The 14,654-nt window shown below is 34.3% G+C and overlaps 2 protein-coding genes across 4 annotated transcripts; one reads left to right on the forward strand and one right to left on the reverse strand.

Annotated features, from left to right (window-relative positions):
* Positions 1-6: 6 nt before the first annotated feature.
* Glo1 (Glyoxalase 1) lies at positions 7-947 on the forward strand. The gene is made up of 4 exons (XM_076413119.1): positions 7-170; positions 244-467; positions 519-586; positions 641-947. The coding sequence occupies exons 1-4, from the start codon at positions 93-95 to the stop codon at positions 829-831; spliced, it is 561 nt and encodes a 186-aa protein (XP_076269234.1). The 5' UTR covers positions 7-92; the 3' UTR covers positions 832-947.
* Pi4KIIIalpha (Phosphatidylinositol 4-kinase III alpha) lies at positions 939-14,553 on the reverse strand. Of its 3 annotated transcripts, XM_076413058.1 has the most exons (30): positions 14,336-14,553; positions 14,144-14,266; positions 13,875-14,085; positions 13,126-13,544; positions 12,617-13,043; positions 12,402-12,566; positions 11,906-11,959; positions 11,320-11,571; positions 11,066-11,261; positions 10,722-11,006; positions 10,524-10,672; positions 10,283-10,324; positions 8,464-8,634; positions 8,132-8,408; positions 7,774-8,079; positions 7,462-7,718; positions 6,032-6,405; positions 5,779-5,968; positions 5,522-5,729; positions 5,238-5,467; positions 4,914-5,181; positions 4,553-4,862; positions 4,358-4,495; positions 2,730-2,850; positions 2,480-2,670; positions 2,243-2,419; positions 2,011-2,187; positions 1,712-1,958; positions 1,494-1,653; positions 939-1,430 (listed from the first exon to the last, which is right to left on the reverse strand). In XM_076413058.1, the coding sequence occupies exons 1-30, from the start codon at positions 14,336-14,338 to the stop codon at positions 1,205-1,207; spliced, it is 6,354 nt and encodes a 2,117-aa protein (XP_076269173.1). In that variant the 5' UTR covers positions 14,339-14,553; the 3' UTR covers positions 939-1,204. The 3 variants fall into 3 exon arrangements, with proteins under 3 accessions (XP_076269173.1, XP_076269174.1, XP_076269175.1); XM_076413059.1 differs by lacking the exon at positions 10,283-10,324; XM_076413060.1 differs by lacking the exons at positions 10,283-10,324; positions 11,906-11,959.
* Between the last annotated feature and the right edge of the window lie 101 nt (positions 14,554-14,654).

Below are 14,654 nucleotides of genomic sequence, written 5' to 3' on the forward strand. Positions count from 1 at the left end.
TCTAGAACTTCGTAGGAACATAACCTCAATAATAATATATTTAACGTTTCATACATAAGCAAGTATATTAAATTATACATTATTTCTTAAAAATGGGTGATACAAATCAACCTCCACTTTCTCATGATGAAGCTTTAAAATTGTGCAAACAAACTCCAGAGGAAACCAAGGTACATTTAATGTTTTGATTTATATAATTATCCATATTTTTCAGAGTGAACATGTTTATCAACTTTATTATAGGATTTCATAATGCAACAAACAATGTTTAGAATAAAAGATCCAAGAAAATCTTTACCATTTTATTCAGAAGTCCTGGGTATGAAACTTCTTAGTAAGCTAGATTTCCCATCCATGAAATTTTCTCTATATTTTATGGGTTATGAAGAAAGTACTCCTGGTGATTTATCATCTGGTGCTAGAATTGAATGGGCTTTAGGAAGAAAAGCTACGATAGAATTAACACAGTATGTCAAATAATAAGATAAAATAAATTTATTTTGTATATTTTTTTATAGCAACTGGGGTACTGAAAATGATACTGAATTTTCGTATCATAATGGCAATCAAGAACCAAAAGGATTTGGTTAGTAGTAAAATTTGATTTGTAACATAACAGTTACATTATTTGATATTTCAGGTCACATTGGTTTAGTAGTACCAGATGTATATAAGGCTTGCGAAAGATTTGAAAAACTGGGTGTTAATTTTATTAAAAAGCCAGATGATGGAAAAATGAAGGGGATTGCCTTCATTACAGACCCAGATGGATATTGGATTGAAATTTTAAATAATAAAGTTACTGCAGATATCGCTCAGCAATTTGCCTGAGCACAGTTCTATTTTTTTTACTAGAAGCAATAAATGACAAGTGAGCTTATGAACATTATATTGCTATATTTTATTTAAATTTTTTAATTATTAAAATAAAACCCATGTTAAACCAAGATATATTTTTATTAATACCGTTTGAATGGTAAAACAACAATTCTAACAACCAAATTAATAACATTGAAAGTTACTGTACTATATATTAAAAAAATGGAAATAAAAAGGTTTTATACAGAGTAGATAAATATATCTAACATTTGACTAGAATGCGAATTAAATTCTACGTCTTTTAAGCAACGTTAATATACTGCAAGTAAGTTAATGCTGTAAACTGTTTAAACACGAGATATGTTTCATAGCTAAAGGAATGTATTTAATACGGAATTTGATTCTGATAATATTGGATCATATCGTAGGTGCGCGTCCTGAAATTGAGGAAACTGCTTCTAATGATTTGGAGCATGTAATTCGCGGCATCCTTATCACTGGCGTCTGGACTAAACCGACCTCTGAGCAGTTTTATTGTCTGTCCTCGGAAACACGGAAGTCTTGTGTCCAACATCAGCGAAACTAGTGAAATAATGGCTTCCTGATAGGGCCTGTAAGATATGATATATAATATTTAGAACAAAAAACGATAGCAGTGATAGAATTAACGTTACCTGACCGCCAAATATGCCTGTACGCATAAATCAGAGAACCATTTAAAAGGAGCAGCTTCCATCTTGCCTCCCATGATCATCACCATTTCGTCCGTGAGTTTTATGTCGGGTTCGAATCCCAAATTGCCTCCAGGCGAGGACTCAAACATGAATCCGAAGTCTGAAATAGCAAATAGTAACATGTTTTGTTATGTTGCTAGGGTTTTAACATGGTTTACCAATATGAATTATATGTCCGTCAGTGTCCAACATTATGTTACCGTTATGACGATCTTTGATCTGAAGCAAAAATCCCACGACACTATAGGCCGCCATCGAAATGATGAAGTTTCTCCTGGCATTCTGAAACTCCTTGGTGCACTCTTCACCATATTTTTTCAAGAAGTACTCGTACATTCCTATGTCCGTCTGTCGACCTAACTGGTCTCTCGATTTTGCATTTGGAACGCATTCAATAACACCGCACTGTAACAGTATTAGTAAAACGTCGTTCATAACACCAGGTAAATTTTCTTACACCAGGGGAAGTCGCAACCACTCTGTAAGGGAACAGATACAGATCTAGACCCACGGTTTGGAAGACGTTCCTAAAAATACCTATCACCTGTAACGCCAGCATATCCTGTCTAACATCGTCGCCTACTTTAAAAATGGCAGCCTGCCAGATCTCAGGGCCCAAAGAAAATTCATGGGTCTAAATACAGGGAAAGGTCATTACCCTAACTTCACGTCCATCATTTTAACATTACCTCATTAACAGAAAACGCCATAGCAATGTTTTCCAATTCATTAATACCGCATCTAACGACCTTAAATCGAGCGAGGTAAGGGGCTTTCGCGGCACTCTGCATAGGAATACCGCTTTTGTAGTCGATATCGACAACCATAGCTTCCGGATTACTGGGTAAGTAACAGCCTGGCTGAACCTGCCCGAAACATATTGAAAGTCTAAAAATACGACCCAAAGTAACGGGCACTTCAATTACCTTAATTTTGCTTAAAGCCTTCAGACACGCTTGCCTTCTCTCCGGTCCTTTGGGATAAGGCCGGATTTCACCGGATATAGCTGTGATCTTCTCGAAGAAATCAAACTCCCTCTCGTAAAACATTTTCGCTGGGCCCGAGAGATCGCTCACAATGGAAGATACCAAAGATTCAAGCAGCTCAAATAGATATGCTGAAATTGGTTGAATTATGATCGTTTAACTGGTGCATCTAGGCATCGATTTTACTCACGATCTCTCTTTTGCATATCTTCATCTATGTACATATTGGTTTTCATGTTCCAGATTAATTGGTGAGCCACGATTTGAGATTTTTTAGCAATGTATTTGATAAATTCCATAATATATCTCATCTAAAATATAATGCAGTTATTTAATATATATTTAATTACAATGCAAAATATCTTGACCCCAGCTTGTTTAAACTGAAAACTGACTCGTTAAACGATAAATACATTGACCTCAAAGATATTCTGAGATGTCAATACTCAATAAACTGTTTCTGTACAAATACTGTACGTAATACACCAAGAAAACCAACATCAAACTAATTACAGAATAAAGAGTTTAGAAACAATGCTACGAATCTTGGCACAGTCACAAATCAGGTATTTGTGGTCGAATATTCGGAAATTAAGAGGTTTGCAAGCAAACACCAGATTAGGTTACGAATACGTTATTAGGTCACAATCATATGATGATGAAGTCACAATCACTAGATTCAACCACAATGTTAACATTTGTAATTAGGTAGTAATAGTTTTCAATTAACGGAAATACTGATAAATTGAATAATTTGGTTTATCAGCTGATATTGGTAATGTAAAACTTTTCCAAAGAAAATTTTTCACCAAATCTCCCTACTGTTGTCAACCGATCACAAGTGTTATGACTTTCGATACTAAAAGTATCTCATTCTTTGGGTCACTTAGCTCTATGACCTCATCTTAGCTATCATTCTATGATCCTCGATCGATCTTTGTCTTTGATTCTTTCGATTTACTCTTCTATCTTTGCAACAGCTTTAAATTGATAAATATTTCGAGCTTATAAACACTGTATCGAGACATACAGAAGAATGGATAAAATAAGCAATCGAAAAAAGCCGGAGTTTAGTGGTGATTGTAGTATTTCACTAGCGCCATATTAATTGAAGGAAACCTTCCACAACAGCAAGAGGTACAGAACAATGATTATCTGCTTCTTTTAGTACAAATTTTGAACGAAGTATGGTTGCAGCAGAAAGCCGAGCGATGTAAATTCTGAATTAACAATTTGAGCGACATGAATTGTCCTTGATGCAGATGGAAATCGTGGGATGTAATCCCGTTAGATTTTTTGAAAGTTTTTGAAGTTCAACATCTATGCCAATTAGCTGCTATAGACCGACACCTTGCAGTAAACATTCAACCCGATCTATGCGGCATTGAAAAGCGTGTTTCAATCCATTTTAACATCGACCTTTTGTAATATCAAAATTTATATCAGCGCTCTACCATCAGATGTGTCACGAAGTTTATATCATCCTGCTGGAAGTAACGTTTCTTTTTAAATACTGTTCTATATATATATGTATATATATATATGTATATATATATGTATATATATATATATATATATATATATATATATATATATATATATATATATATATATAATATATATATAAATAATATATATATAAATAATATATATATAATATATATATATATATATATATATATATATATATATATATATATATATATAAATAAGTTTAATTTGTATAATTTTCCTGAACACTGAGATATTAACAATCTCTTGGATTGTTTCAAAATAAAGAAAAAGATATTGATACAGCATAAATTAAACCAATATTACCTTATCATGTCGCAAACTCTGTACCAGCTGTGGAATATAGAATAAAACTGCATCTGGCTGGTAGGAGCTTAAAACTCTAACTGCATACTGAGCTGAAATCGGATGTGATGGGAATTGTCTGCTGAAATACGCTAACGCCTAAAAACAACAAAAATAAGGCTTTCGTCCAGTCTTGAATAAATCGCCGTAATATACCTGAATTGGCGATACCCTTGCCCATGTTAGCATGTAAACCAATTTTGGACTATCGGCTAGGATCGCTTCAGTCGTGGCTAAATACTGTAATGCTTCGGGAACGTGCGTAACACTTGTCGGATTCATCTGAACCTGATTCTTAATCTCATGTATGATCGCGTCGTTATTCTTAAATCTAGTGGGCAGATAAATTGCCAATACTGGCGATATATCCCAGGCTAGTCTGGTATAATCATGCCACTGTTTGTCAGTTATGGTTTTAGCACGCCAACTTGCTATGTTATCTTCACCGGGAATGACGAGTTCGGGTCTAAGGAAAAAGTAAAAGAACATGTTGTTGACATCTTATCTAATGCCCTACCTAGACGTCGGATTGTGCCACACGACAAGAAAATCGATCTCCACAGCCAACAATTCCAGGATTAAGTTTCGCTTTTTCAAATAACACTTTACAAAGTTATCAGCCATGGGGGCCTTTCTGGTAGACTTGGCCGATCTTTTACTTAAAGTAGCGGTACTCGTCGATAACGGTACCGTGTTGATCCATCCCGATGTGGGGCGTCCGAAGTCGGTCGGCTTTACCAACTCGTTATTTTGTACACCAGATATCGGAGTACTGGGACCCAGATCTGCAATTTTTTTAACGTCTTGGTGATATATTTCAACAAATTGATCAAAAAATTACCTCCGACATCACTGATTTTCAGATATTTCTTATCAGAATGTAGCGTCTGCCAGAATTTTATTAAAATGGTGATGTCCTCGCGCAAATCGCTACCGTTTTGAGTCGGACACTTAACTGGCTTACAGAAATAGTCTAAACAACAGCAGTAGATCCTTTCTCTTAAAACATTTTTCGCCAAGCTCTTCGGTAATATGTCGCCTTGCAATAACGACAACCCACATGTTAGTAATCTGGAAAAGTGTTAAATTGAAATGTAGAAGAGATTCTCGGGTTAATTTCCGTACTTAAATCGTACTCCTATCGCCGAAATATGTCTCGTCATGTTCGATGGTTCACTACCGACTGACATCGAAAGAGAATGATGTATAAGACTGGCTATCATTTCCACCTTTTCATAGCTACTGTATTTGATAGCTTCAACGAGCTCGCAAATGAATTGTACCCAGATGGCGTGAGGTTTAACAAAGGGATTATCCGGCTCCAGGCGACAACCTAAAATGCTGATTGAAACTTCCCCTAGTATATTTAAATGAATGTTTACCTTCATATACTGCCAAGGGGTTGGTCTGTGGAGGGCTAACAGAAAATAAACCTAACTTTTTATAAATAGTACACTTCCATGCAGCAACCATTTCTTGTAAAAATCTCATCTCAAGTTCAGGTTTTGACGTAATCAACCACTGCCAACATTCAACAGCTGTTCTCACTGCCTCAACACTAAACAACTCAACCTAAATAAATTCATCAAAATATTAAAGGCTCTAAAAGTATTTTTATGTATCTTTTTTGTCTACCTGTGACCAAGCAATGCAATGCAATAAATTTCTATTAAATATTGGGGTATGAATCAAAAGAGCTGTTGCTTGCCATAGTGCGTCCCTATGAAGTAAGTCAGAATGTTCCCTGCAGGCATCCCAAACGTTATTCAAAATTATGTTGATTAGTTCTTCCTTTCTGTCATTGCCGTATATTTTTAACATTCCTATAACTTCGCCAATATACTTTGACCTCATCGACGATGACGACATGATCTTGCTGGAGTCACTTTTAACACATTTAGGTCTTTTTTCTAACGTGCTGATACTCAATGGGGCGCTGCAGAGATTTAATGGCCCATATTGCAGGATTGATTCTAACGCCATGGATAATCCTGTATGGTGCCAATTGCCTTGAAAGAAAAATAATTGCAAATATTATTTGATGGTTATAGAATAACATTAGGTCATTCTCCGGACTTTATAACGTCGACAGAATGGCCTTCCTACTCGCCGGATCTCAATCCGATGAACTAGAGCGTGTCTATTTCAAAAACCACGGGCCTGTACTACACGCCACAAAAGTTTGAAATCGCTGCGTGGAGAATGGGACCGATTGTCGCCGAAAACGTTTAAACCTGTGTATCGCCGCGGGAGGAGACCACTTCAAAACCGACTGAGTATATTATTGCTAAAAGTCCATGTCATTGTTGTTTCGCTAGATTTATTTGAATTAATAAAATTATCATTTAAAATGTTTCATGCAGTTTTTTGGGACACTGTGTATAATTTTCTATAACATTTTTCATATTGCTGGTAACGGTATCGCTAACATATCCATATATTTTTAAAGCTCTTCAGCATTTCGGGAGATGCTGCTTCAATCAAAAGGTGGCATATTTGGCAAGTATGCTAGATGCCTGCTGTATCACCAAACGTTGATTAGAACAGGATGACAAAGTATATTTATAACGATTTCTTACTCGCTCTTGCCGGACTTTTTCGAGAAGACTTTTGCTTCATTCAAATACATGTTTGAATAATATTACAGACCACAACGATGATAGATTTCGATTTTAGTAGCTCTTAATACACCACAATTGATTAAACAAAATTAAGATATTTTTCTGTTTTTGCCTATCATGTAGAGAAACCTCAATTTGCAACACTATTTTTGATTAATTCGTATATTTTCCATACCTTTGGGTCTTTCAAAAGATGAAAATACTTTCTAATTGTTGATTTATCAACTTCCCGCGTCTTCGCAAGTTGTTTGCCCCTTTAAGGTGATATGCAACAATGCTTGCAGTTCGCTATCTAATAACCTTTTAGGTATTCAAGGCACCCTTTGTTGTTTCCCACTGAAACCACCAATTTTGTAACATTGAAACCAAGCAAAAACTGGTTTCATAACATTAAAATTATGGCCACTGATAGGAATTAATTCCCGGTATTAATAATATACTAACCAGATGTGGGGATTTGATTAATATATTCTTGAATATGAGATCTTGTCCACTGAGGAGCCCACCTCATTGCCTCTTTAACTATTCTCTCCGAATTAGCAGCAAAATCTTTTACTATAGATTCTCTCGCTTCCAGAGTATCCATGAGCTGAATGGAGTACGGCGTCTGGGGAATTCGTAAAGTTGGCGTTTCCTGGTTCGGATCGATTTCCAAAGAATATGACAAAACTTGGAGGATATCAAGCATCGTCCATAGCACTCTGGAAAATCAAAAACTATAACTATTATATTTGACGGGACTATCAAGTCACCCACCTTCTGCTCCAGAGTAAATGGGGAAATTTGTCCACTAGGCTGACCAGGAACTTATCCGAAACCCTCCTAATCTGCTTATGAGTGTGATTAAAATTGACTAACAGGAACTGGGCGTGTTGTTCCAGATCCGCTTCGCGGGCCTCGTCCTTCGGTTTATTCTTCATGACGTCCAAAAACTTCTCGAAAACCCTGTCGCTCACCGACGCCACACAATTCCACATGCCGGTTTTATCTTTCTGAAGGGCGGAATCGCTGAGATAGTCGGATATTATTGGGACGAGACTTGGTTCTCCCGAATGCTGGACCCTGAATGGTTTTCGTTATTAACATTAGGGAGGGTACATCGTACTTTAGTTACCTTAACGTTTCAACCCAATAGACACTCAACAAAAACGTGCATTGGGCGAACGTTAATTTGTTATTGACGATACCAACGACATCAGACGGATGTCTCAACAAATCGAGGATTTGATTTTTAAGCTCCTGAAGCTCCGCGATAGAAACGCTATCGTTCCTCACCGCAGATGTATACTGTAGCTCCCTCATTTCTGATCGGCTGGAAGTGGGCGACACCAAAGACGGAGACTTCACGGCGATTTCCTTGACACCCTCGTACCACTCTTGCGGCCAAAGCCCTATAAGGAACCTTCGTGAGCACGTAATCTCAGTAGCTTTAAGCGAACCACCCACCTGAATCCGACGCCGTGAATCCCATGATGACACAATACAACCAAAAATCTCGAAAAAGCTTGTGAATACGAGGTTTGGGATTTTTTATTGGTGGTAAGCGTCTGAGAAGAACCGCTATCACGGGAATCAGAACTCCTAGATTTCCGGCAGAACTAGATGCCTTCAATGCCCCTAAAGCAAAATTAATATAATAGAAACATCAGACGCTACATACAGAGGATATAATTTTTAAAAATAGCATTGTAGCAGTTAATAGGAATTTACTAACAGTATGCAAACAGCATTAAAAATTATATCTTGTGAGAAATAACCTTAAACCACATGAAAAATAAAGAGATATAAAGTAATAAAATAAACTTATTAGGTTTGCTCCTACAGCAGTTCGACCGATGGTGTCTGATGGAGTTTCTGACTGCTGTATGAACATGGCTAATACTACGATATTTAATATACACAATCTAAGTTAATGATATAAAACTAAGCACAGCGTATTACACAACAACACAAGATTTCTTGGAACGTAGCTACTTTGCAAAATCCTAATTAATATAATGACCCTGAGAAGTCTGTGAATAGAGAATGTAAGTGGAGATAATCAAAAAAGTTAAATACATTAAGTGTGAAAAAAAATAATCTTATTTTTTTAGACAATTGTATGTAAATTAGAATGCTTTTGGTAAAGCTACCATGACCGAAGATTAGGTGCATCGTGGTTTTGGTTCTCTTAATTTAAAAGAGCTAATAATAACTTGAAAGAAGAGCTATGATAAAGATGGTTTGTTCTTATGAGCAAATAGAACAAGATCATTGTTCTACGTCTTCACTATGACGTTTTACTATGATAAATTTATTAGCTTTATTAAACAATTTACAAAATATAAAAAGTTAATTAATATTAAATCAATTGAAGAACGCAAAACAATGTATATTAAAATTATAAATTCTTCAATACGATATTCACGCTTAAAAATGGAGAAAGGCAATAAAATAAAGTTTACACTTTTAAGAGTCAAGCTCTGGTAGACTGAAATCACTAAAAAAGCTGATGAAATTCTTGGAAAAGACTAGTATGATAAGCTTATCTGCAATGTCGATGTAAGTATGAAATTAGACATTTACCACAAAACTGTTTTGAACCATTTATATAAAGCTGTCTACAAAAAAGAAGATCACTGATGGCGTTTTAACCGAGCTGAGAGTGAAAATTGGGTTGGAAGTTTTAATATACCCGTCTGAATAGAATAAAATGAATATCAAGGTATTTTCAAAAGAGGAACATAACTCAGTTCTTCAACAGAAACCAAGAGCATTTCATGAATACTATGGCTATATAGGTATACTCGAAAAATAGCGATACAGTAAAACATATTTGGTTTAATTAAATACATTTCCACTCTATAATATTATAAAATTAGATGAAGTTTTTTCCATAAATGTTTTCCCAAACCAAAATATAGCTAAGATATTTCACCATGTGACTGTTACTCAATTTTGGCTTCGAATGCATTTTCAACTATAGCTTTCCTATATTACTATATTCTTATAGGCTAGCTTAGGCTATATTATTTCTATCGATGAGACTTTATCGTATAATTTTTTGTATTCAAACGTGAAAAACGTGGATTATTTTTTCACACATCTAATATAACATGAGAATAAATTAATAAACAGAGGACGTATGTGAAATCGTACTTCCGAATGCCTAAAGAACTTTTTTGATTATCTGACAAAATTGCCCAAAGTTAATACAAAAAAAGTAATTTCTAAGAAGCTTGATCACACGTTATGTGCAGTAGAGTTTATTTCTTGAAAATCATACCCATCATGGACTCTTTTATCTTAAAAGGGGCGGCCTCTAAAACTACACAAAAATCCATATTTAATTATTAGTAAACATCAATAATTATCACCATACAAATAACCTCTTTTAAAACCGCTCTTAATCGATATTTATTTAGTTTTGTCTGGTAATAATTCCTAGTGGACGTATTAAACATTATTGCCCTTATTTATGATTAAGATTTTAACAACGCGATAAGAACTAAAAGATGCTTGTGTACCTGGTGATTTATCGCTGGCTCTTTTTCCCTCCAGGCCTAGTTGAACGAAGAGTTCAAGAAGCCCACCGAGAAGTTCGTTCATTTGTTGTTCTCCCTGGATATTAGCAGCTATATTAGCCAGGGCATTTATAACTGATCTAGATACATGCCTGTAAAAAAATTCAATTACCAAACAAAATGCCGTACCAATCGACGTACCTGTATTGAGCTTTTTCATTAGTATTTCCATAAGTGGCGTTACTGCTTTCCACAGTAATCATGGTAAACATTTTCATAACTACTTCGTAAACGTGAGGTTCACACTGAGCTATAACCATGCAACCTAATTGATCCACAATGAGAGTGTCCAAAGCACTTGGAACTCGGCAGAATCTCTGCTGGAAGAACTGCAAAATTGTGTCTGTGGTCTTTGGGGTTCCTTTCATGGATACTGCCACGTGACCCAGCATTATTACGATATTGGTGGATATCAACGTTGATTCACTACAAGGAAAAACTTTTTGTCCGTATATGTAATAATAATTTTGTTGATTAAATTATACCCATCACTATTCTCTGCTGTAAAAAGGCTTTTTGACACCGAAGCGACCAATGCTCTCACACAGACAGGATCAAGAGCATGTGCAGCTTCTAGGGCATAACAAAGATTCTCAATCGCAGCGTCGCGTAATTTTTCAAAGGCGCCTTGTATGGGTGACAATGTCTTTACTGTTTCCGCCTTAAGTTGATTCCCACTAGCTGTAATTAACACTTAACAATTCTTGCTCTTTCATATTTTACAAATTGCAAAACATGCCTGTTATTTTTATGTTCTCTTTGCTGCTTTTTTCGTTCGCTTGCCTGTGCAATTTAGATAGAATTGGCGATGGAGTTATTAAAAAGTCCCTCAGACAATAAATTGATGTCGAAGCGATATTGGGAAATTTCTGAGCTAATTTCCCCAAACCCTCCAGGCATACCATCAACAAGGGCATATGCGCCAACACTAATTTATAGCCGTGGTTCGAATTAATTTTCTCCGAAAGCCTGCCGCATAAACTATCCGCACCTAAAAATCAAACTTTGTAACATCCCATTAAATAAATTTCTCTATCAATGTTGGAAAACCCTAATAATGAAAAGGCACACTTCAAATAAACCTATTGTTAATATAGATGTTTGCAAAATGATCTCGATGATATTACTTATTAAAGATGAAGCAATCAATATATCTTAAAGTTCTAAGAAAAACTAAATATCCGCGTACAAAACATATTATTGCTTGATCCTACAATTAAAAAAATTATATGACCAGGATGATGAAAATGTTTGTATTAGTGAAAGATATTTATAAAAAAAAGAGATTCGTTAGTAAGGAAAAAAATGACACAAAAATGTATCACCTAGTACAGTCGTTAAAAACTGTATCAAAGTGGTAAAGTTATAATCCAAGTCCACTGCAATAAACAGAAAGAATAATAAACAGATTAGCTATTTGGATAGCGTGTGTTTAAACTAAGTTACATTTCCATAATATGAATATTAATTGGGAGTGCTTTGTTTCAAAGCCCTCTTTCCATTGTTACATGTCAAAAGAAAAACAAGAATGATCTTTGGTTTTTTATTTTAAATAACATTATGTCAAAAATAATTTTTTACCAGTTACTGTTTGTCGTTTGTCTTAAATATTAATAGTTTAATATGGCATTATTTAACGTTTTACATATCATATAATGTTTATATATTGTTTTACATACTAAATATTTAAAATTATTTACCTTTTATACATGTTGGCTCTAAATAGGTCAAAGATCACAATTAGAGTATATATAAGGGCATGTTTTTAACTATACAATTATAGATACTAATACTTATGCGCATCCACTACAATTTACTTACCAGTTTCATCTCCTATAGCCCAAACCAATAAATCAACACAGGCTGCGTTAGCCATAACGTTAACTCTGAATTTATTGACCAACGCGAAATTGCTTTCTCTATCTTCTTTTTCACTGGCATCATGATGTTTGCTTTGCAATTCCGTTTGACCATTTAAATATAAACCTTTAATCAAAGTGATCATTAAATCATCATCTTAACATTGAAGAAGGTACCTTTTACAAATTCTTGGACATCTTTTGTGAAGGCAGTTGGTAAATTGTATTGTGGCTGTAAAAGTTCTCTCATCAAAGTTACCATAACTAAATTTACAGTTTCGGAAAACGTTTTATATGGAAATATTTGGATTTTTCCAGTCGAATAAATTTCCATGGATTGCTCGTCGATAAGTGACAGCATTTCCTTCGTGAGTAATTTTTTGCTGAGTGCTAAAATAGTGGTTAAGTGTTGTTGGGGAAAAATTATCATTGTTTTCTTTGTGTGAGAATCATTGGTTCTCAGTTGGGGGAATTGGTTAAAACTTGATCCAAACTTGGCAAAAAAATATGTTGTAGGATCATATGAAGTAATATTTTGGTGATTAACTGTAGTACTCCTTTTCAGCGAGTTTGAATTGTAGGCGATATCAGAAGCATCATAGCCCTAAAAGTAGATATTATTTATTTAAGTTCAGGTAGATGAAGCATAATTTTCCTTAATAAATATTTGATAAAAACATAAGTACCTGCGTTATAGCTAGGATATCAACAGTAGCTGTTAAATTGCCAGATAAACTTCTAGGAATAATGCTACGAAAGCTACTAAAACTTCGGTTATATTGATTTTTGTTTGCATTAGTTTTTTGTGCAATAGGTGGGTCAGGCCTCGGAAACAGTCGGCAAATTAATGGTGGATCAGTAACAGAGTACCTGCCCATTGCCCTAGCCAAGCCTATAAGAACTGGTAATGTAGTTTTACATAGAAATAATTTTGAATTGCTGTTCCAATTATTTGAATCTTGCATTTTGATCACATTGTTTGTTAGTGTCATCATACTCTCCACTTGAGTATCTATAATTTCTTTTCTGTATTCTTCGCATCTTACCGCGATATCACTTAACAGTGTATGCAAACAAAAGCTAAATTTTTCAGCCACTGGTATTCCTAGAATAATTTATATTTTGTAAATAAAATTGAAAAGCTGGGCTGACACATATATCTACTAAAAAACTGAAATACAATAATTTTCAAATACATCTTAAAAGTGTATTTGAGCAATGAGTTTTCAAATTTTTTAATTTACAAAATTTCTATACAAAAAGTAACATTTACATTTTAACTGATTTTTACTTTAAATTAAATTCTATACTAAACAGGTGTTCAATTAACTTTAATGACATCATCATAAGTGACCTTTGAACATTGAACATAAAAGTATCATATTATGATTAAAATTAAGACTTTTACTTATAAATATTATATTATATATCTTACTATCTGTTATGTTGTATCTAATTTCATCTGGCCAGGTAGCCCTTTCTAATAACTTTGCAATATTTAAGAAATATGGTATGATCTTATCCTTATGTTGCAACTTTGACTCCAATAAATAAATGCCCAAAGCAATAACAGCATCTTGTTGTCGACAACTAATTGATATTATGTGATGAGATTCTACTGGACCCATTGAATATAATGTTTGCACCTTTAAATAATAACTTCTTTATTAAAATTTTAATTCAAACATAGAACAAACTTTGTACCTTTTCCCATGGTGTATTTGGAATATTACCCAAGGATCTGGCTAAATGCAAAACAGTTTTTTGAAAAAACAGTTTGTCGTCTTTCGTCATTATGATATCTTTGGTACTTCTCTTTATGAAATCCTAAGAAGTTTGTACAATCATTAAAACATACTCCAAAAATGTGTAATACTTTAATTCACACTCACATACCATTGTATGATAAATGCATTAAATTACTAGAAAAATAATCACAAATGTAAAACAAACGTCAAGTGTCAGGTAAACAGCTGATCATATCTTCAATTTATTGAAAACAAATTAAAGATATACTATATATAAAATGTTTATGAAGAAAACCTTTGGTCTAATTTTTAAATTTTGAAAAAACATATAATATTAATTAAAACCTTCAAAATTATTTGTGAAAACTTGTATAGTTTATTTTGTTCAACAATAAATCAAAAAGAGATAGAAAACAACTACCTGTGAAGTTAGTATTAAATCTACAAAGTTATTAGGATTTATGGCA

The sequence above is a fragment of the Rhynchophorus ferrugineus genome, unplaced genomic scaffold, assembly GCF_030347505.1.
Source record: "Rhynchophorus ferrugineus isolate W39M unplaced genomic scaffold, kcgeb_rfMv2 rfM9, whole genome shotgun sequence".
NCBI classification, from domain to species: domain Eukaryota; kingdom Metazoa; phylum Arthropoda; class Insecta; order Coleoptera; family Curculionidae; genus Rhynchophorus; species Rhynchophorus ferrugineus.

Excerpts from the sequence above, each read along its gene's own strand:
- Glo1 (XM_076413119.1), top strand. The coding sequence starts at position 93 with ATGGGTGATACAAATCAACCTCCACTTTCTCATGATGAAGCTTTAAAA. Across the intron at positions 468-518 it reads GCTACGATAGAATTAACACA|CAACTGGGGTACTGAAAATG; the intron begins GTATGTCAAATA and ends ATTTTTTTATAG. Across the intron at positions 587-640 it reads TCAAGAACCAAAAGGATTTG|GTCACATTGGTTTAGTAGTA; the intron begins GTTAGTAGTAAA and ends TTGATATTTCAG.
- Pi4KIIIalpha (XM_076413058.1), bottom strand. Across the intron at positions 6,406-7,461 it reads TAATCAAATCCCCACATCTG|GCAATTGGCACCATACAGGA; the intron begins GTTAGTATATTA and ends TTTTCTTTCAAG. Across the intron at positions 1,959-2,010 it reads TGGTTGCGACTTCCCCTGGT|TGCGGTGTTATTGAATGCGT; the intron begins GTAAGAAAATTT and ends ATACTGTTACAG.